Below are 25,698 nucleotides of genomic sequence, written 5' to 3'. Positions count from 1 at the left end.
AACAAAATATGTTCAATGTTTAATTTCATTTTTTTACTTTTGTTTGTTTGTGTTAAACTTTGTGTTGTTCAAATGCATTACATTTCTGTTGTATTTCTTACTGGTAGTATGAAATTTTTAGCAATAACACCCCTTCTTCCACATGTTTATATGAATTTCGTTTAATGTTTGACCCATTGGAATACTTGTGTGAAATATTTGACAGCATTAAAATAACCGGATACAAATAAAAATTTGTACAAAGCGCTATTTATGTGCCCACAATATTACAATGATATTGCCAAGGAGCAGAAAATGATTTAATGTTTTTCTTACAGGACTGAAGATGATAAAGCGGAAGAAGTTTGCCCTATCGTTTATTTCTATCCTCTGTAATATAAAAGTTACCGTTGCTAGCTATTATGCTTACTCAGGACTCACTCATGACCAACTCTTCCTCTCACATGACAAATACTGTGATTTTTTCTACCGACTTGAAAAATGTCCTGATGGCTTGGTCTTCAACTCAAAAACTCGAGTTTGCGACTTACCGACTAAAACAAACTGCGATGGAAGGACTATTTCTAACTTAGTACTCTCAACAACAAATGCACCCTTGATTGTTTCAGAGGATGATGTAAGAATTACTGATACGATAAGTACTGAATTTAATAATGATTTCCCAACAGATATCGAGAAGTCATCTACTGAGATAGATGAAGTAGGAAAGTGGATATATGATGGAGCAAAGTGCTATCCAGTAAAAAGATGTCCATCAATAGATCCTCTAGATTCTACAATATTCATTCCACATCATTCAGATTGTAGTCTGTTTTGTGGATGCAAATATGGATCAGCGTTTTTATACCGATGCCAAAATGGTTTACACTTCAATGCGAAAACATTAAAATGTGATTTCCCAGATCGTGTTAGGTGTATGAAAGGAAGTATCTCTCAAAGTACTACAAGAATAATACAAGAATCAGTTACCGACACTGAAATTTCACGGACCTCAACCCCAAGCGCTGTACAGGGCAATCCACAATATAATCAAAATGGAGTTGGAAAATGGACTTTTGAAGGTGGAAAATGTCATCCAAAAAAGCGATGTCCACTAATTGATTCTTTTGATCATATTCAATTTATCCCACATAGATCAAATTGCAGTCTATTCTGCGGATGCAAAGAAGGAACAGCTCTTCTTTATAGTTGTCTTCCAGGTTTCTTTTTCAACCCTAATAAATCTGAATGCGATTTCCCAGAAATTGCAGGTTGTATTGAAGAAAAACCCATTCAGAAATCTACCACTGGGGCAACAAAATCGGTTACTGAATCTGTGAATTTGCTTCTTTCAACTCAAAATTCAAGAATAGAGTATCATCCACAGTATGAAGATGGAGTAGGTAAATGGACATACGAAGGAGGAAAATGTCTTCCAAAGAAGCTATGTCCATCAATTGATCCTTTGGATTCCATAACATTCATTGCCCATCGGTCAAATTGTAGTCTGTTCTGTGGGTGTAAAAATGGATTACCTTACGTATATAGCTGTCTTCCTGGCTTTCATTTTAATGAACGTACATCAAAATGCGATTTCCCCTACCTGGTAGGATGTGAACAAGAAAATATTGATGAGGGTAATAATTTTGTGGAAACAGAAACAGACGTAGGCTCGACATTATCCTTCTCTAGTGAATATTCAACACAAGAGAATCTACATGTAACTGTTTCGATGTCAACAGAATCAATCACTGATACTACCAGTTCCGAAATTTCTACACAAAGTTACGAAGTAGAAAGTTCTTCAGTTAGTGAAAATGGAAGTAGAAAATGGACATATGACGGTAGCAAATGTGTTCCAATAAAGGAATGTCCACTAATTGATCCAGTCGCATCCGTAACATTTATTGCACATCGTTCAAATTGCAGTCAATTTTGTGGGTGTAAAGATGGATCAGCATTCCTTTATAATTGTCTCCCAGGTCTTCATTTCAATCCGACCTTTGCGGAATGTGACCTCCCGAATATTGCTGGCTGCAAGAGTAACAAATATGAAACTACTGTTACTAAACCAGAAACCAACACTCCAATATACACTTACACTTCAAGTTCCACAAGTGCAATGGAAGTGGAAGATGCCATGGTCCCTGTAGACGGCATTAAGATCGGTGGAAAATGTCTTCCGGTGAAAAGGTGTCCATCTATAGACTTTACAGACACAAATACATTTATTGCACATCGATTGCATTGTAATTATTTCTGTGAATGTAAACTAGGTTCAGCAATTTTATATCGTTGTCCACCAGGATACCATTTCAATCCAAATATTTCCAAATGTGATTTTCCAGAGAGAGCTGCTTGCATTCCTAGAATGTTCCCTACATTTACTACACTGAATCCAACTACGCAATTGATAGATGATATCAAAACTACTACTCTTGCTAATGTACCAAAATCTACAAATGAATTTCAACCCCATAGTGAACAGTTGCCAGTGGAAGGAATTGAAATCGGAGGAAAATGCCTTCCTAAACGTAGATGTCCTTTAATTGACCTCTTCGATTCCATAACGTTTGTAGAACATCGTTCTGATTGCAGTATTTTCTGTAGATGTATCGAAGGAACTGCAATCCTCTACCATTGTCCTACTGGATACCATTTTAATCCACTTATTTCCAAATGTGATCTCCCAGAACGTGCTAATTGCAAGGGCAGTAAAATTTCTGATGAACGTACATTTAAACCAACGAGAGTTACAACTACTAGTACTTCTAACCCTAATATTTTTCCAAGCTCCACAGATAAAGTGCAGTTCCGCGATGAAGTTCTTCCTGTGCAAGGAATTAAAGTAGGTGGAAAATGTTTTCCTAGAAGAAAATGTCCCTTAATTGACCTGTTAGATTCCATTACATTTGTAGCGCACCGTTCAAACTGCAATCTTTTCTGTGAATGTATCGACGGAAATGCTATTCTGTACCGGTGCCCGACTGGCTACCATTTTAATCCTAATATTTCAAAATGTGATCTTCCAGAGCGAGCTAGTTGTAATGCAGGTAAAATTCCTATCAGTCGTACCTTTATTCCAACAACCCGAGTTACAGACTCTACCATTTCTCCTTCTGGCATCCCAAATCATACAGATGAATTTCAACAATATGGGAAATTTGTACCTGTTGAAGGAATTAAAATTGGCGGGAAATGTCTTCCAATAAAAAGGTGTCCTTTAATTGATCTATTTGATTCCATTGCATTTATAGCATATCGTTCGAACTGCAGTCTCTTTTGTGGATGTATAAAAGGAAATGCAGTCCTTTACCGTTGTCCAACTGGATACCATTTCAATCCAACCATTTCCAAATGTGATCTTCCAGAGAGAGCAGACTGCATCGAAGGCAAAAGACCTGATTTTACTATGCTGAATCCAACTCCAGTTGCAATTACTACTACCACCTCTTCTATTCTTGCTACAGTTGCAAGCCTCAACGATGAATTTCAATCCAATTGGGATCTATTACCTGTAGATGGAATTAAAATAGGAAAAAAATGTCTTCCGAAAAGGAAATGTCCTTTAATTGACTTATTTGATTCCATAACATTTGTAGCACATCGTTCAGATTGCAGTCTTTTCTGTAGGTGTATAGATGGAACTGCAATCCTCTACCGCTGTCCAACTGGTTACTATTTCAATCCAACTATTTCCAAATGTGATCTTCCGAAGAGAGCGAATTGCAAAATTAATGATTTTACTACGCTGAATCAAATTAATTCAGTTGCAATTACTACCACCACCTCTTTTAGTCTTCCTACTATTCCTAGCCCTACAGATGGATTTCAATCCCATGCGGAAGTATTACCTGTAGACGGAATTGAAATAGGAGGAAAATGTCTTCCTAAACGAAGATGTCCTTTAATTGATCTATTTGATTCCATAACATTTATAGCACATCGTTCAGATTGCAGTCTTTTCTGTAGGTGTATCGACGAAACTACAATCCTCTACAGCTGTCCAACTGGATACCATTTTAATCCAATTATTTCCAAGTGTGATCTTCCGGAGAGAGCGAATTGCATCGAAGGCAAAATTCCTGATTTTACTGCACTGAATGCAACAACTTTACCTCCATTTACTACCACCATCTCTTCTATTCTTCCTACCGTTCCAACCCCTACAGATGGATTTCAATCCTATGGGGAACTATTACCTGTGGACGGAATTGAAATAGGAGGGAAATGTCTTCCTAAACGAAGATGTCCTTTAATTGACCTATTTGATTCCAAAACGTTTGTAGCACATCGTTCAGATTGCAGTCTTTTCTGTAGGTGTATTGACGGAACTGCAATACTCTACCGTTGTCCAACTGGATACCATTTCAATGCTGCTATTTCAAAGTGTGATCTCCCAGAGCGAGCTAGTTGCAGTACAGGTAAAATATCTGATGTTCGTACTTTCGAGCCAATAGTAAAATTTACAACTTCCAGTTTTTCAACTGTTCCTAGCCCTACAGACAGAATTAAATCCAATGAGAAAATGTTACCTGTGAATGGAATTAAAGTAGGCGGGAAATGCCTTCCAATGAGAAGATGCCCTGTGATTGACCTATTCGATTCCATAACATTTGTTGCACACCGTTCAGATTGCAGTCTTTTCTGTGGATGTATCGATGGAAATGCAGTCCTTTACCGTTGTCCATCTGGGTACCACTTCAATCCAATTATTTCTAAATGTGATCATCCAGAGAGAGCTGATTGCATCCAACCCAAATTTCTTGATTTTACTACGCGGAATCCAACTACTCTATTTCCAATTACTGCCATGTCTGCTATTCCTGCTGTCGTTCCAAGCCCTACAGATGGATTTCTATCTCATGAGGAACTATTACCTGTGAACGGAATTGAAATAGGAGGGAAATGTCTTCCTAAACGAAGATGTCCTTTAATTGATCTATTTGATTCAATAAAATTTGTAGCACATCGTTCAAATTGCAGTCTTTTCTGTAGGTGTATCAATGGAGCTGCAATACTCTACAGTTGTCCAACTGGATACCACTTCAATGCTGCTATTTCAAAATGTGATCTCCCAGAGCGAGCTAGTTGTAATGGAAGTAAATTTTCTGATGTTCGTATTTTCAAGCCAACAATGAAAGCTACAACTTCTAGTATTTCAACAGTTCCTAGCTATACAAATGGATATCAATCCCATGAGGAAATTTTATCTAGGAATGGAATTAAGTTAGGCGGGAAATGTTTGCCTAAAAGAAGATGCCCTTTAATTGACCAGCTTGATTCCATAACGTTTGTAGCACATCGTACGAATTGCAGTCTATTCTGTGGTTGCATAGACGGAACTGCAATACTCTATCGTTGTCCAGCTGGATACCATTTCAATCAAATTACTTCCAAGTGCGATCTTCCTGAGAGAGTTGATTGTATTGAAGGAAAATTTCCTGATGGTACTACGTTTAATCCAACTATGACAGTTACAAGGGCCAACACCCCTATCCCTTCCACCACCCCAAGTTCTTCAGAGGAATTTAAATTTCATGATGGTGTACCTATGAATGGAGTTAAAGTAGGCGGAAAATGTCTACCCATTAGGAGGTGCCCTTCAATTGACTTATTTGACTCCATAACATTTATAGCACATCGCTCAAATTGCAGTCTTTTCTGTGGCTGTACCGACGGAACTGCAATCCTGTACCGTTGCCCGCATGGGTACCATTTCAATCCAACTATTTCTAAATGTGATTATCCACATCGTGCAAACTGTGAAAAGCCGGGCGGTACTCATAGTCCACGTGAACACACTGCGACGTTTCCTGTTCCTAAAACCACAGAACAGAATATTGTACCTAGTGATCAAATTGTACTTGCTGAAGGTAAAATGTTAGGCGACATATTATGTAAGCCGATAAGGCGTTGTCCCTCTATCGATCCTTTAGATTCGATAATAGTTATTGCTCACCGTTCAGATTGCAGTAAGTATTGCCGTTGTAAGAATGGTACTGCAATTCCATACCAGTGCCCATTAGGTTTGCATTTTAATCCAAAGAATGGGAAATGCGATTTACCCAGCAAATCTGAGTGCAAATATTCCTCTTCTAACGAATTAACCACTCCCAGAACCATCACTACAACAGTAAACTTTCTAGACTCAGATATTGAAAAGGATAAAAATGTCCAATTCATAGGAGTGGAATGTTTGCCACTCGGAAAGTGTCCTATTTTTCATCCCAAGGGCGTGACTATTTATCTACCACACCTTAAAAATTGTGATCATTTCTGTGGATGCAAGGAAGGAAAAGCTTTACTCTATCGCTGTCGAGGAGGTCTGCATTTTAACCGATATTTATCTAAATGCGATGTACCTAGCCATGCTAATTGTACTATAACCGATAAAGGCAACATACTCGTTACAACTATAGAACCAACAGAGAAAATTCCTGGTCTAACAACATCGGGAAAAGAACAAATTATATCCGAATCGTTTTTTGTAGGTGGAAAATGTCCGACTCCTAAAGCCTGTCCACTAAGTGATTCACTAGACACAAAATTGTTCCTTCCTCACAGTTCAAAATGCAACTATTTTTGTGGTTGTTCAGAAGGAATACCATTACTTTACCTCTGTCCTGCAAATCTACACTTTAATCCAAAACTTAAAATATGTGACCTACCGAGTTATGCCAACTGTACATCTGAAAATAAATCAAGTACTGAAGAGAGTGAATCAAGCAAGGGCTGCCCTTCGTGTCCCAAGACAAACATATCTGAGAGCACAATTTATTTCCCACATTCAACAAACTGTAAATATTTTTGCCGTTGTGATCACGGAGTTGCTGTCCTGCATAGTTGTGCTGATGACCTTTTCTTCAATCCAGAATTGAGAGCTTGCGACTTGTCAGTAAATTTTGAGTGTAAAACTCCTACGATGACAAGTGTTCAAGACACAGGTTCTGTAAGTGGAGTAGCGTTACGTCCAAGCGGGTCAAAAGATAGGACGGGAGCTGAGCGCTTATGTCCTGCAGTTGGAATATGTCCGAAATCGTACTACTCGACTCAAAAGACTCTACTTCCTCATAGAAGCAACTGTAGCTTGTACTGCGAATGCCTTGAAGGTGTACCCCGAATTCGTCAGTGTGGGCACGGTCTGCACTTCAACGCTGCAGCTGCAAGTTGTGATAGACCAAGCCAGGCGCGTTGTCAAGGAGGTAAATTTATATAAGATGTGATCATTTTGTATGTGGAACGTAAAAAGCGGCGCTGCGATGTTGTTACACTATGGGAAAGAGAAAGACACAGTCTATGACTATACTAATAAGAGAGTGATCGTACTGCAAAGTTGACGTAACAGCGACGCGTTGTGTATTAGTACAAGCAACTGTCATTCCACAAACAGAATGGTCGGGTAATACTGTGGCTCACAGTGAAAATAATACGATATGCATTTGAATTTAAATTTTAAGAAATCCTGAACTTATTATCCATCTAATTCTATGTTCTTTCTAAACTAAACCTCATCATCTATGTACATATTAATTTAATGATTATTTTCGACCAATACATTATAAGTTACCATATTCATTCGTATTTTATGTACAGGTATTTCGAACTAAGAAACATAGGCCTACAGTGTAATGTTTGTTTAGATTCATATATTTGTAAGAGATTTTTCTTGGCTAAACTGTAGCTCCACCCTGTCAGTCTTTATTCAGATTTAGTTCAAGCCAATGGTTATGTCGCAAAATTTGCTGTGCGCACTCATTCAATATCGAACGACCATATCAGTATAGTCGTTACTGATTGCAAGGAGGAGAATATAATATCAAGAAATAATCTGAAATCATCGTGTCATTGAAACATGTAACAAGAAAACACAAATATTAGTCAAATAAGAATAAGACGCAAAATAATGTTTACAATGAAATATGAAGGATGAATTAGACCTATACTTCGAATCTCTTAACGTGTGAAATGAAGTACGCCAAAATTAACCACACAATTTTTATAAATTATTACAAAAGAATATTAGTATTGAAGCTGTTAGTTTCGAGTTTAATGTTGAATATAAAAATGTATCTGTCCAATTTTTTCGGCTGTTCATGCTAGAATTTTGTATATGAGCAAGTAGCAGCAGCAGCAGCAGCAGTAGTAGTAGTAGTAGCCCTTCACTCCCTAGTGGAGAGCATAGGCCGTTAATGAGAAACTATCATCCGACAGAATTGGTTGCCATTGGCATAATTTCCCCCTATGTTCTCGCAGATTATGAGTAAATGAATGTGTATTAATTTTCAGTAAATGATACCGAGAAAACACAATTTAGACTACAAGTCCAGAAAAGCCCTATTTCTGGAGGAAAAGCAATGAATAGCTGAACTTTAATTTGGAAGATTAGTTCACAGAATAATCATTAATTCCAGAGAAAGTTTTGTTTTCTGACAAAAGCATTTACGTGTAATTATTTCTGTCAGAGGAAAGTACATAAATGTGGCGAAAACTAAGAAATGATTCGGTAAAAGTTTGGGTCCTCTCTGTCCTATTGTCATAGGCGGTAGTGCAAGAAGACTTCATTTTATTGATGGCATAATGACAAAGCAGAATTACTTAAAGATTCTTAAGTCGATGATCAAGAAGAATTCATACTTCACTTAGATTACAGCCCGAATCATTCAAAGGAATGGTGTTTATAAAACCGCCAAAGTGTGTTGAAAACCTGAATTCAACTACTAGGAGTAATTAAAATTGAAATTATTTCGACTACGATAGAGAAAGGAATTTAAATGTATTCGATTGATAATATAATATGGCTTTAATAGAATATTGGCAAAAATACAGGAGAATCCACAAAAAAGTTGATAAAGTTAAATTCAGACCGCTTCTAAAGATTTGTATGCAATAAAGATGAACGAGAGAGAAGTAAATGTATACGGAGATATAAACCTTGTTCACACTATATTTCTTTAAATGCAGAATCTGTATTATTTTCAATGTGAGCTTTAATTTTAGCAATGTTAATAATCTTCACTCTAGTTTTGAAAGTTGTTTTTATTTATTCTATTAATAATACAGTCTTTATTTAAATAAAAACTTAATGACTTTTATTCTCGTAATTATTCTCATAAATTGTTTTCTCTATTACCACACGGCTATCATATCGACTATGAATTACTGTAGGTAGACAATGACAGAAACTTCTTGAAATAAAAGCGTGATATGTTGTAAATTTTATCAATCAAGATTAATTTTATGCTGATACTTCAACCCATTATTTTTCAAGATTGTGATATCACAGTAATCTGGCGGTGAATATTTATAAATTTAAATGTCCATTATTACAAGTAAATAACTATGCTTGCCTGATAAATTATGAAATCTTCAATTTATAATCACGAGTATTATTTTATCTTTATGTAACCATTTTCTTCACGACTTCATATTTAATCATAAAACTTGAATAAATTTCAGAATGGTAATAAATCCCTCAAAATTAAATTTCTATTAATTTTTCGTCAGTTTAAGGGTATGTAATAATAATAATAATAATAATAATAATAATAATAATAATAATAATAATAATAATAATACTTACTTACAAATGGCTTTTAAAAAACCCGGAGGTTCATTGGCGCCCTCACATAAGTCCGCTATCAGTTCCTGTCCTGAGTAAGACTAATCCAGTTTCTACCATCATATCCCACCTCCCTCAAATTCATTTTATATTGTCTTCCCATCTACGTCTCGGCCTCCCCAAAAGTCATTTTCCCTCCGGCCTCCCAACTAACATTCTATAATCATATTTCTGGATTCGCTCATACGTGCTATATGGCCTGCCCATATCAAACGTCTGGATTTAATGTTCTTAATTATGTCAGGTGAAGAATACAATGCATGCAGTTCTACATTGTGTAACTTTCTCCATTCTACAGTAAATTCATCCCTCTTGGTCCCAAATATTTTTCTAAGCGCCTTATTCTCGAACACCTTTAGCGTCTGTTCTTCTCTCTAATTGATAGTCCAAGTTTCACAACCATATTGAAGAGCCATAATAATAATAATAATAATAATAATAATAATAATAATAATAATAATAATAATAATTTCTCTTTTAAATGGATATAACTAAGTATAATTTTGTTAGTATTGCTTTCTTTAACATATCATTATAGGTTATACGGTAGTTTATTAAGCGTTTATTAAAAATTAATATTGTTAGAAAAGTAATTTTGTTACAACTTCATACATACTTGTAAGATTAGACTGTTATTGCTTGCACATTACTTACATTAAACTATCGTAATCAATGTGAAACGAGAAATAATGCCAGGTAATAAACATATTTTCCACCTTATTTGCAGACTGCGCCAAACTTACACATACGAAAGGCAGTACCTGGGAGCCAGCAACATGTCTCCAGTCTTTGAGTAAACTGGAAGATGTCTGTAACATATCCTGTATTTCCGGTTACGAGTTGAAAGGAAGTAATAGCGTAACTTGTACTGCAAATGGTTGGAATAGTACCGCGGGTCTAAACCTATTGCCCACGTGTAAAGGTAATGACTCATTATTTTAATCGTTCTGAGAAAATATAATACTAGTGGTACATGAGTGATGATTACATTTTGTTATGTTACACAAACAAGGAATAGATTTTTCATTATACTAAATCATATAAAATATTAAGAAATAAGAAGAATTAAGAATTAAGAATTAGCCACGAAATCCCGTGAAGGGCAAGGGCCTCCTGACTATGCAGGGTGGCTTGTCAAGCAGTTACCGGTTAGTCATCCCGGGAATGACGGTCACTTTTGTAGTGTAATAGTTTGAGATGCTGTCTGGGTTAAAACTGTAGGGTCTACTGTTCACTAGTCTCTGTTTGGGTTGCAAGTCACAAAATATTATATAAAAGAAACTCTCTTGAACCTGCATGTAAACTATTAACATTTCATACAAATAGCTCTCCATGACAGTTATTTAAGGCGTTTGACAGAGTGGACTGGAGTAAACTGATTGGGATCCTAAAGAAAATTAGCGTCGATTGGAAAGAGAGGAGTCTGTTCAGTAACCCTAATATGAGACGAGTCAAAGTCACGATAGGAGAAGAAATTTCACAAGGAAGTGAAATAGGGAGAGGAGTTCAACAAGGATGCCCTTTATCACCAACCAGTTCAACATCTATTTGGAGGATTTAGTGAAGAACTGTTTTCAGAACATGGGAGGAGTGACAGTAGGAGGAAGAAGAATAAAGTGTGTAAGATTTGCTGATGACATGGCGTTGGTAGCAGAAGGGGAGATGATACTAAGGGATATACTACTGGAACTAAATGACAGGTGTGAGCATCATGGAAAGAAAATAAATGCCTAAAAGACGAATACCATGGTCATAGGAAGAAAAGTAAAGAAGGTAAACTTACGAATTCTAAATGAGGCAGTAGAGCAAGTGGTCAGCTTCAAATACTTGGGGTGTACTATAAGCAATAGGCCTAACATGAGTTGCTGCCAAGAAGTCAAAGAGAGAATAGTGATGGCAAAGGAACCTATTAATAGAAAAAGGAGCATCTTCTGCGGATCTCTGGAGAAAGAACTAAGGAAGAGGCTAGTGAAGTGCTTTGTGTGGAGTGTAACATTGTATGGTGCAGAAACATGGACATTACGACGATGTGAATAGAAGCATTTAAAATGTGGATATGGAGCAGGATGGAGCATGTGAAATGGACAGAGTAAGAAACAAAGCTATGTTGGAAAGAGTGGATGAAGAAAGAATGATGCTGAAATTGATCAGAGAGAGAAAAGGGATTGGCTTGGTCATTTGTTGGGAAGAAACTGTCTTCTGAAGGATGCACTGGAAGAAATGGTGAACGGGAGAAGAGTTCGGGGCAGAAGAAGATATGAGATTATAGACATTAAGATATATGGATCATATGAGGAGACAAAGAAGAAGGCAGAAAATAGGAAAGGCTGTAGAATGTTGGGTTTGCAATGAAAGACCTTCCCTTGAGCAGAACACTATGAATGAATGAATGAATGAATGAATGAATGAATGAATGAATGAATGAATGAATGAATAAATGAATGAATGACAGTTATTTCTTGTTCAAAATATAAATTGTGGATATTACTTCAAAATAAACGGGAAATTTAGTTTATTATAACCTGTCATAAACCTATTATGCTTTCTCTTTTTTTCTCTTCCAATAATAAATGCTCGATCCTCACTTACTAAATGAAGCTTTCCTTTCTGCGAGTAATACAAAAATCTTGGAGGTCACTGTACAGTCACTCAACATTACCCGATTAAGAAACAATATTTGGAGTTGCGGTTGGGGAAAGGGAATATCTCGTGTAAGCATGCCTCTAAGACAAATAATTCCGTTTCGACACTTTCGAATTTTTAACCGTGCTTCCGGCAGAAAAAGAAATCCTCAGATGCATACATTTACTATGCTGCATATCTTCTTGTAGAATTACTAGTATGGATGGTGCGAAAAATGAAAAAAGGAGAACAAGGAGGATAACGATAAGACAAGGAGAACAAGAGGAATACAAGAAGAAGAAGGGGAAGGAAATGACAATTAGAAAGCAAGGATAACAAGGGCACGATAATTAACACAGGGGAAATGCAAGGAAAACAAGGAGAATATTTGGACGGCAAAACATGAGAAGGAGAAGGAGAAAGAGAAGGAGAAGAAAAGGAGAAAAAGGGGAAGACAAGGAGAATAAGTAGAACACAAGCAGATCAAGGAAATGCATGATATTAAGGGAAATACATGAGAAGCAGGTGGACATAAGGAAAACAAGAGGAACATAAGAAGAACAAAGAGACCATAAGGAAAACATGGGTAATAAAAGAAAAAGGGGCGAAGGGAGACAGAGTGAACAAGGTGAAGACGAGAAGAAGGCGAAGACAAGGAGAACAAGGGAATACAAGGAGAACAAAGGAAATATATGGACAGCAAAACGATGACAAAGAGAAGGCAAGGATAAAAAGGGGAAGACCAGCAGAATAAGTGGAACATGAGGAGAACAAGGGAAACTCAAGAAGAACATGGGTAAGATAAGGAGAACAAGGGGGATGTATGATGTCAAGAAGAATACATGAGAGCCATGTGGACTCAAGGAAAACAAAAGGAATAAGGAGAACAAGGGAAGTACAAACACAACAAGGAGAGTATAAAGAGGACATATGGAATAAAGAGAAAAAAAATTCAGAAGAAGACAAGGAGAAGGGAAAGGCTAGAACTAAGTGAAGATAACGAAAAGGAGGAAAATACAAAAAGAACAGTGAACACAAGAGAACAATGACAGTAGAAAGAGAACAATATAAATACCAGGAAAACAAGGTGAAGACAATGATAACAAAGAGAAGATGAGGAATACAATGAAAGCAAGTGCGAAAGTTGCATTATGTGACGGTCAATTCAAATCCACTGTCTAGTAATTCAGCTAACATGAGCCCACCACTCACATTCTAAGATAAACTTAATATTCAACACGTTGAAGAATCTTTTTAAATATGTTATTTAACTCCAAATAAAATGTATTCAGCAACAATGAGTTCTAACTTCTGTGACTCAAAACCATACAGGCTACTGCAAGTTCTATGATGACTTTTTTCAGACATTTCTTGGATATAAAAAATAATCAGTAATTATTTCCTTCTTGATTGCTACAGTCTATTTTCTAATATGTTAGTATTGTTTTAGCTCCTGAAGAACTGGCTATTGAAGTAGTGGAGGAAGTGTCGTCTGAGATTCCACGTAGGAATGTAGATTTCCTATTCATGCTTGACGAGTCCCGAAGTGTTCAAGAAAAAGGCTTTGCTGTCGAGATATCTTTCGTCAAGGCCGTTGTCACTGCTTTCCCGTGAGTATGATATTTTTCTTACTATTCTTATTGCAAAGCAGGTGGGTTTCATTAAAAAAATCATGTCAGAAAATATGTCTTCTAAATGTTCTATTTAAAACACGTTTTGAAGTTCAGATCCACTATCCACTTCAGCCAAACTCCACTACAGTCTGCAGAATTCCTCTCGCCTCTCCACGTAGGCATCACTGCGGTCCCTCAACTCCGATCCCACAAGCTACCATGACCACCAAGGGAGAGCCCATGGTACACAGCACTATCACCAGCAAATACCATACGGGGTCCAAGTTCGGTGGCGGTCCGCAGTCGACTGTATATCAAACGAAAGCCCGAAATATGGGAAAGAAATGAAGTTGATGATGAAAGAGGGAAAATGCAATTGAATCACTAAATTCGAAAAGGGAATAAGTCATCTTCAGTTAGTTTTGAGAAAAACACAAATAACTTCTGCAAACAACGAAATATAAACAAATTGCATCGAAAATATTTCTATGAACCAATCATGACCACACACAAGATATTTCTCAATTTCACCTGCCCTATAGGAACAATTTTTGTGTGTAGACTTGTTCCCCTTTCATATCTAACGAAATGTATTGTAAAAAATATTAAATTATCTCCATTATTCAAATCAAAAGCTTTATTGCATACCAATTTATGAAGAACGGTAGAGTGTAGAACATAAAAACATTGAAAGCTATCGGTTAATACATAAACCAAGAAATTTTTGTGTGGGGACTTGTTCTCCTTTCATATTTAACGAAATATATTGTACAAATATTAAACAAAATGTATCGTTATCTCCATTATTCTAATCAAAAGCTTTATTGTATACCAATTTATGAACAATAGTAGAATGTAGCACATAGAAACATTGAAAGTTGTCGGTTATTACATAAACCGAACAATATACTTCGGATTTTCTTATTAATCTTCAGTGTTGTTATCAGTAGTGGGCCACTGTATAACCTCATTCCAGAATTTATTCTTTCACTTCCTGAGGTATGTACTTCACCAATTTCTTAATGTCCTCAATTTTGAGTTTGTTTATTGGACAATGTGTTGCATAGGCCGTTTCTACTGACAGATTGGGAATAATATTTTTCCTTGACAAGATCTCAAAAGTATGAGAGATCAAACCATCAATGTTCTCATATGCCACAATTCTGCCAGGATACGAGCTCTCATACACACACATGAAATAATGTGAAATATTAAAATTTATCTTTTTATGGGTGGGGATGGTTTGTCCAATGGATTCTATTGAAAATGTATTCTTCTTAAAGAATCGTGGCCACCAAACTTTGTAGTTGGTCGTGAAGTTCGAATCCAAGCAAGTGACTGTAAAATTTCCCAGAGCACTAGATTCAGCTTTGAGCTTGGTGTAATCTATTGGTACGTACACTCTGTCTTCCATTCGCAGCTTGCGCTTTATGATACCGAAATCCCTATCGCAAGGTAAGAAAGAGTGCCCACGTACTGGAAAATAATGAACTATTTACGGAACCTTCCAGTGCCAGCTAATGTTAGTAAGAAACGAGATACTGTGTGATTAAGATTTTGTCCTGGAGCACTGTCAGTAAATACATATAGATATTTCACATTAATAGGAATATTACTTTGAATGTAATCATTCAAGAGAGTGCAAACCTCATTCAGCCCTTTTTCTTCCGAGACCATCATGATATGTGTAGAATTGGAATTTTCCTGTTTTAAGATTTTTATACCAAACACAAAACACCAGAGTTGTCTAAAGTAAAATATGTCTTGGACCGAAATGTGGAGCAACGCCTTTCTTCGTTTTGCAGGAATTGAAGAAGTACTATTTTCATCGTTTGACGCCATTTTACTCGTGATACATATTTTTCCTCTAGATGGCAGGAACAACAAACTTGAATTACTTATGAGAAGGGAACAAGTCGTGGACTAAGCTCCTTTTCAAAGTAAACATGAAAACTAAAGTGTCGAAATCTAGACTAAGGAGATGCGGAACCTGTTTCCTTTTCATGGAGAATGAAAGAGCATGCCGAAATTAGTATGACTACAGTGTTAACTCATTTTTGCCAAAACTGTGACTTATTCCCTTTTCATATTTAGTGACTCAATTATGGTGGCGTGGTCCAAGGCCGAAAGTTACGCAGCAATTCTGCTCAATGGTTAAGGCGAAGCCTCGGACAAAACCTCAACCAGTGATCAACAAATTTGTCTGTCGTATAGATTTGGTAATTTGTATTAATAGAACGAGAAGGATAATGATTTCATCCCTTTGCCGAATTGAAGATGAATGTAGACATCTTAAAAACGCTACAAACCCCTCGTTTTTTTATTTAGGCAATTCTAATCAGAAGACAGATTTTCGTGTATGAGAGATGAGAAAGTCACAGTGTATTTCCAAACTGATACAGAGTTGTTTTCATCAGTGACTATGACAATGAAGTGGGTATGTCTTTCCATTTAACAACTAGAGATATGTCTTTTGTTATACTACAGACGAGGACAAATTATTATTAGACTAAAACGTTTTTCTTGGAAACAAAATATAATTCGTCATATCAACTATCAGCATAATTCACATAGTCTCTATTGTTGTAAATATTATTGTTTACATCTTCTGGTATATTTTTCCATATTTAAGTATATTTTGTCAGGCTGTGTTGGTATCACTGGTGTTATAATTATATACTGCAGAAGACATTCAACAGTCTGTTCTCCGATGGCCTGCAAGAAGACCGGACATGAACGAAATTGAAAATCTGTAATCTATATTGAAGAATAAAGTGAACAAAAAGATGCTTACAACAAAACATGGACTCAGTTAAGCACTGTCTGATGCTGATATTCAAAGAAAATGTCAAAATTTGGTTTTCATTATTCCTGACAAAATCAATATGTTAATAGGCCTAAAGAATAAGGAAATATTCACAAAATATTAGTAACCTCCAGACCCAATTTTCAGTTAATTCGCGGGTGTTCGTGTAAAGGGGGTTAAGTCAAATTATAAGGTATTGTTCTCGCCAAGCTTAGACGATCTCACTCACACCACTCTGCTGTCTGAGCTGGGGTCGTCTAAGTTTGGCGAGTAAAATATGTAGACTTCTCTCCTTTGGTCCTGAACAAAACCCCTTTGTCACAAAATACGGAGCACTGTAACTGCATCATGGATGGAAGCATGATTTAACCTCTTTAACACAAGACAGAAGTAATCGTGGAGGGTTCAAATCTTTACTTATCCCGCTTTAGCCAATTCATACTTAACCTCCTTTACACGAGCACCAGCGAATTATTTCTGTGCAAGATACATTTTATTTATTATTTCTGCCGAGAAATACAGCTTTGTTGCACATATAATTAATTTAGTCGAATAATTTGTCCACGTCTGTATTTTCCAGACTTTCAAGGAATCGATCTGCAGGTGTGATGAGGTTCAGCGGTGTTCCGCATATGGATATCAAAATGGGACATAGCGATACTTGTCACTTTCTAAGTGACATCGAGAAAATCAAATACGTCGGAGGACGCTCGGACATCAATGCTGCCCTTCAGTTGGCGATACGAGAAATTCAGAACAACACTAATCGGAAAACATTAATATGTGAGTAAATTATCTAACATTACATACATTTCAAAGGCCATCTCCCATGTGTTTAATGGCAGGGGTTGTAAAAGAAAGACTGTACTAACTTAATGAACGAGACAAAATCCAAAATACTATATTTGCGTTGTCTAGCTCCCCGAGTTTTATGTAGGGGAATTCAGGCAAACATGAGCACTCAGATAATAAAGCAACTGGAAGGCTTTTAATTCCTGTGATATCCGAGGAAATTTTTCTTTCTTTTTAATCATTGATAAGAATGAGAGTTCTTGAGCCTTCTAACTCAGTTGGATCGTGCTGGCAATGTTTGTAAAGCAACGATTTTGTGTTTGAAAAGCAAGTCGGTTTGAATATTGCATGAAATTGTGAGCCAATAGTTAATTTCAAAATTATACAAGTGCAGTAAAATAACATTAGGTAGAGGTTGAAATAAATTATTGTTAAATATTTTAAAAATGTTGTTTGCACTAATTGTTGCCGTGTATGAAGTTTGAGGTTATATAAAGTGTTTGTACGCTAGGTACAAAATAATAGGTGAAAGTGTAATATGAGCAGAGATAGTAAGGGAAATATGGTCGACAGTTTTTAAACATGACTGATATGAGCAACACTTCCTTACCAATTTTGAACGTAATTTGACACAGTTCTGGTATCAGACATATTGCTCATCGACTGAAATAATTTATATGACTGAAATAATATGAATTACTTTATGAATTTCAAATGAATAATACATAAGTTTTCTTCTTAGACGAAACTTGCATTGACAGCAGTTTAACTTTCGGAAATTTCTGGCAAAATGAAGCGGAATTAAGAATGCAAACAAATTGTATTGAAAACAATAGGTTAATAGTAGTCCAAACGCTTGCGTCGCTGTTAAGGCGTAACTCTGCAAAGCCGAAAGGACGAGGCTTTAATTCCAGACGGAATCATAGATTTCCCCTACTGATTTAATCATTTCTGCAGCTCTGGTACTCAGGTTTACTAAGCTGTAACAAAAATGAGTACAAGGGGTATTTTCTTGGGGGTAAAGGCGGCGGGCACGTGCCGTATTCCTTACTGCCTTTAAAGCTGATTGCCTTCTAAAGGTGGGAGTGTTAACCTTCCACCATACGCTGAACCGATTTGATCTGTAATGGGTTTGACTGACTTTTACGCGAGCTCTGAAAAGGATTTTCTACTAATAATTAATGCTCTCATAATTCACAAAGCTTTGACATCCATCGCAGTCTATCAAGGGCAGAGGAATAGGACGAATTAAAAAAATGGTTTACTGAAATACTTGCCCTCAATCTCACTTCTTTATGTGTAATGATCAAGCCTAGGGAGTTCAGCAGTTTAAAGACAGGTTAATAATACACAAAGTATGTATTGCTGGTTGTGTTTGTAAAGAAACGTCCTCCACCTAGTCCCGAAAGACTACCCATTCGACTTCATACTAGTGATCGGTTGTCTGGTAGTTGATAGCTAGTATTCCAAGAGTACAGGCGAGTACAAGTCTACTGTGCACAATTACTATGCCGAAAGTTTCACTGAAAAAGAAGATAAATTAAAGTAACTTGTGGAACTATACGGAAGTAAGTACTTTTATACAGATAATATTAATATGAAATGTAACGTGTGCCACACTGTAATAAGGGGCGAGTGTTCCAAATACATAGAACAGCATATCAAAACTCAGAGACATGAAGCTCATTTACAATTATCCATACATAACGAGAAGGAAGCAAGCGCGCCTTGTTTCAAATTCTGATAGACACAATGATTTTTTCCAGGATTTATGTGAAATGATGGTGAGCGCCAACATTCCTTTTAACAAGTTGGAAAACCCCCACTCCAAGAATTTTATAGAGAAGTGTACAGATAGAATTGTCCTATCTGAAACAACTCTACGTAAAGGATATTTAATGTCATGTTACGAAAATGTTCTGCATAGCATTCGAGAAGAAATATCTGATAACATCATTTGGGTTTCTGTAGATGAAACCAGTGATAGTAAATGTTGTTGGCATACTGAATCCACATAACACGGGGAAAAGGTTATTCATGTACTATTTTGCAGTTCACTTTGTCAAACATAACGTAATCCTTTTGTTTTACGCTAAAGTTTGGGCGAGAAGTTATTTTTGTCGTAGTCCTTACTAAAACACTCGTGTACGTATCGAATACTCACTGTGTGTAACGAGCGTCAGTTCAATATACCTCCTTTCATACTTAACTTGTAAGCATTGTTTACCTGCTGAAGTCCCGGGCTTTGGTAATGATTATGGACAGTGCACTCTAGCACGGTTTTCAGTTGTGCTGGGGGAACAGTATAGAGCCAAAACAGGTTTCACGGCCTCCCACGACCTTGAGTTCCCCACCTCCGCGCGCATAGCCGGCCGGCTGTGAAACCTGTTGTGCGCTATACTGATCACCCAGTACAAGCCACGTACTAAGTGCTCCAATAAGGAAAGTATGATCCCTTGACTGAAGGAAAAAGGTGTTTCGTGTGATGAATCCATGCGATAGGAGGCGGAACTAACTAAATCAATCGACAGTGTCAAACGCAAACAGAAAGTAATTGATATTCTTTCTTCGCGATGTTTAGGTCATAGGTAGATCTCCTTAGCCCCTTACCGATTTAGCGACAACTCTGCTATAGAATGAAGGAATATTATTGATTAGTATAGTCATTAAAATATTGTTATTAAAGATGAGAAAAGTTATTTTGTCATAATAGTTTCTACTGTTCAAGCTCCCTCAAATTATTAGGTTCTAAATAACAGGTCCGAAATAACAATACCATATATAACATACTACACAGGCACACAGTTATATATTTTGGAACATGCGTCCGACTAGCATGTAATAAATTGATATAACAGTGGTATTAATTCATTAATTCATTTTCTACCCAAGGGCAAGTATTTCACTGCAAACCAGCATTCTCCAATCTTTCCTATTTTCTGCTTTTCTCTTAGTCTCCGCATGCGATCCATAGCCTATATCTTAATATCATCTATCATCTGATATCTTCCTCTACCCCGAACTTTTATCCCGTCCACCATTCCTTCCAGTGCATTCTGTAGTAGACAGTTTATTCTCAAATTAATTTTGTTTTCTTGATCAGTTTCAGCATTATTCTTTCTTCACCCACTCTAAAAGTAGTCTTTTGGAAGCTAAATAACCACATACTTCCCTGCATGCCATGTGATCCATTATGATGTAGTAATCCAATAACAAGCAAATATTCTGATGGGGGCAGATAAAAAAGTTATTTTTTTTTCTTCCGCCATGTTAATAATGTCAAAAGAAGTGCTTATATAAATTTTGGCCACTCGATCGCAATTACGAGGCCGTCCAGAAAGTTATTTTCCCTGTGGAAGTTTACAGAAAATAAGCACAATCGCATCGAAAGATTTATTGAAACAGATACAGCAACTAATGCGTTATTTGTCAACATATCCTCTACTGCAATTGAGATATTTGTCATACCATGGAGTCAATTTTTGTATCTTTGTGTCGTAGAAGTCAGACGCCTGGAATCGGAACCAGCGTTTGACAGCCGTCTGCACCTCTCTGTCGATCCCATGATATTACAAATGTTTCAATTCCAGTGAGAAATATGTTCAAAAATAGCTCAACAATTGCTGTGTCTGTTAAAATAAATTTTTCCAATGCAATTGTGTTTGATTTCTTTTAACGGCCCATATCGAACTTATTTTTTACGGCTCTCGTAATTGCGATCGAGTGGCCAAAATTTGTATTAGCACTTTTCTTATTATTAATACGGTGAAAGAAAAAATATATATCTTTTTTATCAGCCCCCCATCAGAATGTTTGCTTGCGAGTTGTGATAATGCCAAACTGAATTCATGGATCAGATTTATTCAAAGCAAGAAAATTAATGTCATTTTAATATCTTTATGCTCGACCATGCCGAAATGTAGTAATTATACACCTGGTAGCAGTCCTTTAATGCATGTCATTAACGTACACCTACTCATTAAAGTACAGGTGTTCAGCCAATGACAAGTCAGCTTTGTACCGTTATAAAACCTCAGCCAATGACAAGTCAGCTTTGTACCGTTATAAAACCGCAAGTATCGATTATTCTCGGATATGCAATCGAAAGCGAATTAGCGAAAAGTCACGGAGGCTGGAAATCCAATACTGTCGCAGAAGGTTATGTTCTGTTACTATAATAATTAGCGTTAATTGTAAATAATATTCAAATAAATTCAATTTGTCATCTCGTTTTTCAATGTCTAATTTAATTTCAATGTTATATCAAAGTTAATATTTAGTTTACTCTGTAGGTTCTTATAGGCTATCAAGGTCAATGTGGACATCTGTTCCTCGGAAAAAATCAATACTTTCGCGTCTGCGCCCATCTCGCAATTTACGAGGTATTGCTCAAGGTCAGTTAGATAGAAATAAAATGAATAATTTCAAGTTAGAAATATGGTCGAGCATAAAAAGTCGTATGAAACTCGCCTATAATGGTAATTAAGAAGCTCGTATGAAAATTATGAAACTCGCTTGCGCTCGTTTCATAAACATCCACACTCGCTTCTTAATTACTATCATTATAGGCTCGTTGCATAATGTACTATTGTAAAATTGGTCATGAAATCGTAGTGAATACAAATGACAAAGCCTAACATATTCTGCCTCTTCTGCCCAGCTCAAGTTCACAATTGCGTTAATTTCCTCCAAAAAACTGACAATAAACATGAGCATTTGTAAGTAAAAGCTATAATCATTTCGGGCTTGCTAAATTTCAGAATACTGTCATATGAACAGAGTCATAATCTAAGCACTGTAATGAAACGGGGAAATTTACAACAATATTTAAGTAAAAAACTTTCAACTTCCTCTGCTGTTTCACTTGTAATACAGTCATGTTTCGGATTTTAATTTAATTTAAAGAATTTGTAATGAAATTAAAAATGGAAAACATATCTTGTAAATAAAACAACCTATAACTTATTTCATCTCTCCTGACAAAATTCACAATACACACAGTTGGAAAGAGGCCTACCTATAACATTTCTTGATGAACCTTTCGAGTTTAAATTATATAAAATATCAGTTGAAAATGTAAATGTCTTTATTCAGTCATCAGAATATTGAAATATAAACAACCGACTATATTTTAATATCATTAACACAACTCAATTAGAAATGAACTGCATATCTAGTTCAAGAGAAGAAAGATCCAAGCCGTTTCCTATCGATAAAAGGAGACAGTAATGTTACACATAGTTTTTTTTTCATATATTCGAAACAAAAGAAAACACTTTTTTTTTTAAGAAATAACCTGAGAAACTACTTGTCACACATTTACACATTTAAACATTTTTAAACATTTAGACAATGGCTATACACCATTTTTATGTTTTGTCTTATATTTCTAGTCCTTATTACTGACGGAAGAAGCGAAATCGATCCAACTCCCCTTACCAAAATGCTGAAAGATCAAGGAAGCATAATCTTTATCGTGGGACTTGGTCTCTACGATAGAAGCCAGCTTGAAACTATGGCGTCAGTAGGAAAAGATGGAGAACCTTTGTTCTACGGGCTCACCAACTTCCAGGTCGTCAAGAAAATAGCAGACTACATAAACACAGGTGAATCTTATATTTTATGTAAATAGTATTTAAAATATGACATATCCAAGAAGCGTATGGCCTGGACACATCGCAATAACTTTGTTTATCCATTTGATTATGTAATGTGGATTTTACATCTCTAATAAAAATTCTGTAAACACATTCATTACGCAACTAGTTAGGTAAAGACACTTCTATTACGCAACTAGTTAGGTAATGATACTCCTATTAACCAACTAGTTGCGTAATGTGAACGATACTTTAAAATAAATAAAATGTAATTGATTTTATCTATTATAAACATTAACAACAATATGTTCACAATTTGGTAGGCCTACTAAACATTCAATTGCAGAATTTTAAGCATTTTCAATATTTGAATCCTAGTTTGAACTCATTTTAACAATGTTTGTTTATTTCTCATAGTACTGCTGTTCTTGTGTTATAAACAAAAATATATCATGTTCAGAATGATAAAACAAACATAAAGGAATCGCCTCTCGCAGGAAGAAAGTCATAATAATACAATTCTACTGTTTGATTGTGAAACAAGTCACGCAATGTTATACAGATTTTTATTCCAGTGACAACATTTTTATTGTAAAAATTGTTATGACAACAATGTATTCCTATATATTACAATACTTGCCTGGTTATCAAATTTGTATCGTAATATGATACGTTACGACACTAATAATATCGTAAATAACTATACGTTATAACTCTCGTTGCAGCATTACACGTAATACACTGTTCATTGTGTAGAGTCAAGGACATAAAACTGCGATTTTTGACTGACCTACGTCGTCACTCTAGTGTTGGTAAGGGGCTACATACCAAGTTTCGGACGTCCCAAAAAGTGCAAAATTTTAAACACTTCTACTACACGGAGATAGTTACAGTTGGACCGATTGAACAGATGCGTGAAGGGGAAGACGGCACGGAAAAAATGGCCGTCTTCAGCGACGATTTATCCTTCTATCAAGCACGAATGTTCCGTGGACCAGGTGTCCTATTTTAATTATGTAATTGTTTTATATTTATTTCTAACAAGTGCAGCGGAGCGCACGGGTACAGATAGTGATTAAATAAAATAGTCAACATGTTTAAGTGATACATACTAAAGAAATCAAGGTACTAAAATTAAGACGGCATTATTATATATACACAAAAGAGTGGTATAAATTTTAAGAGTGAATTCTAGTTTAATAATGGAACAATATGTGAAATATTTAGTGTCCATATTTGTATGTATAAATTTGATTTAATGATCTTAAAATTAATTATAATTCTTCTTTCTCTTTCAGTAAATGGACAAGGAGTGCGTCTCAATTGTAAGTACTTACGGTTTCAATTACTACATTAATCTTATTCACTGTTCTAGATTCCACCAGCAATACTGATTGACATTCTACAATTTTCAGGTCCCAAAAATTCCCATCATAAGGACTGAGTTATCTAATCGTCTCTACAATCAAGGCATCTAGCGCGACGTCTCATGGAACATTATGTCATGAAAATTACGCATTTTAAGCTGATTTTATCGTATACAACATGCTCCTGTGTTTCTATACGTCAGAACATTTAGTTTAACGAAATCCATGCTTATGTGTAATGTTCAATTCAGTAACCTCATGAAAATAGCACTTTTAAGTAAAAATAATACAATTTTTGTTTCATTTTAATTTATTTTTACTTCTTTGATGTTTTGGCTTAATCTGCTAATCTAAGTTCTGATTATCTGTAGAGAAATTCAGAAGATGAATTCAACTGCAGTGTTCCCGTCACAATAGAACTAATTATTTTTCTCTATGCCAATCTCGGCATGCAATATTTTACGTATACAGGAGTTTTCTTTGAACCAAGTCCAAATATTGTACTAATATTTAGGGCACAATAATGACAAAATACTTATGAAAGGTTATAATCGGGCATTATATATAAATAAAATCTTAATAATTAAGTACTATGATGTTCATTGTAAATAACATTTAACAACATTGTTTGTATATGAGAAATTTACATTGATTACAGAATATAACTTTATAAGTATACATTAATAATTTAAGTTAGCTATACTGTATAATACGTTAACTTCCTAAAGTCAACTGTCACAAGTACTAACAATGGCTTAATATATACACTTCAATAACTTAAAAATAATGTTTAATCGATTAACGATTTGAATTTACGATTAATCGATCATTGGTCGATTTATAAAAAGTGTTAATATACTGTAATACACATTTATTGTTAAATTTAATTTCTGTTCGATGATAAGCTTAAGTATAAAATGTTGTATATCTGTATATACTGTATCATTATATTACAAAACAATACTCTTTTAGTTATTTACTAACATATTGTTATGTAGACTTATAATTTATTGTGTCAATTCTGAAGGGATTTTTGAGACAAACACAAATAAAAAAAGTATGAAGACTCACCTAGTTAATACTGCTTCATCCATGATTTTAAACATGTGAGTGCATTCATATGCTCCGAATTACGTTTAGTAATAATATTTTCTGCATCACTAAACAATGTACATTTGTTAAATTTGTTCCAGGTTTAGACTACGTGTTTCTTAACATAATATCTGATGATGCCGAAAAGGCGAAAACGTTAATATTCTATATACACTGCTGTAGCAAATAAACATTTGCAAAATAGATA

At 35.6% G+C, this 25,698-nt stretch overlaps 2 protein-coding genes across 2 annotated transcripts in view; both read left to right on the top strand.

Annotated features, from left to right (window-relative positions):
* The window catches only part of LOC138695186 (chitin-binding domain protein cbd-1-like), a 12,103-nt gene extending 8,098 nt beyond the window's left edge, over positions 1-4,005 (top strand). Inside the window, exons 2-3 of the mRNA XM_069819645.1 lie at positions 318-3,826; positions 3,952-4,005. Coding sequence (XP_069675746.1) covers positions 326-3,826; positions 3,952-4,005 — 3,555 coding nt within the window. The 5' untranslated portion in view covers positions 318-325. The remainder of the gene's footprint in view (positions 1-317; positions 3,827-3,951) is intronic.
* Positions 3,714-25,698, top strand: LOC138694619 (uncharacterized). Its single transcript, XM_069818537.1, has 7 exons — positions 3,714-7,184; positions 10,329-10,523; positions 13,674-13,833; positions 17,223-17,425; positions 22,828-23,040; positions 24,330-24,356; positions 24,447-25,698. Exons 1-7 carry the CDS (start codon positions 4,508-4,510, stop codon positions 24,473-24,475), a joined length of 3,504 nt encoding a protein of 1,167 aa, XP_069674638.1. The 5' UTR covers positions 3,714-4,507; the 3' UTR covers positions 24,476-25,698.

The sequence above is a fragment of the Periplaneta americana genome, chromosome 2 (assembly GCF_040183065.1).
Source record: "Periplaneta americana isolate PAMFEO1 chromosome 2, P.americana_PAMFEO1_priV1, whole genome shotgun sequence".
NCBI lineage: Eukaryota > Metazoa > Arthropoda > Insecta > Blattodea > Blattidae > Periplaneta > Periplaneta americana.
This window is presented reverse-complemented; position numbering and strand designations above follow the sequence as displayed.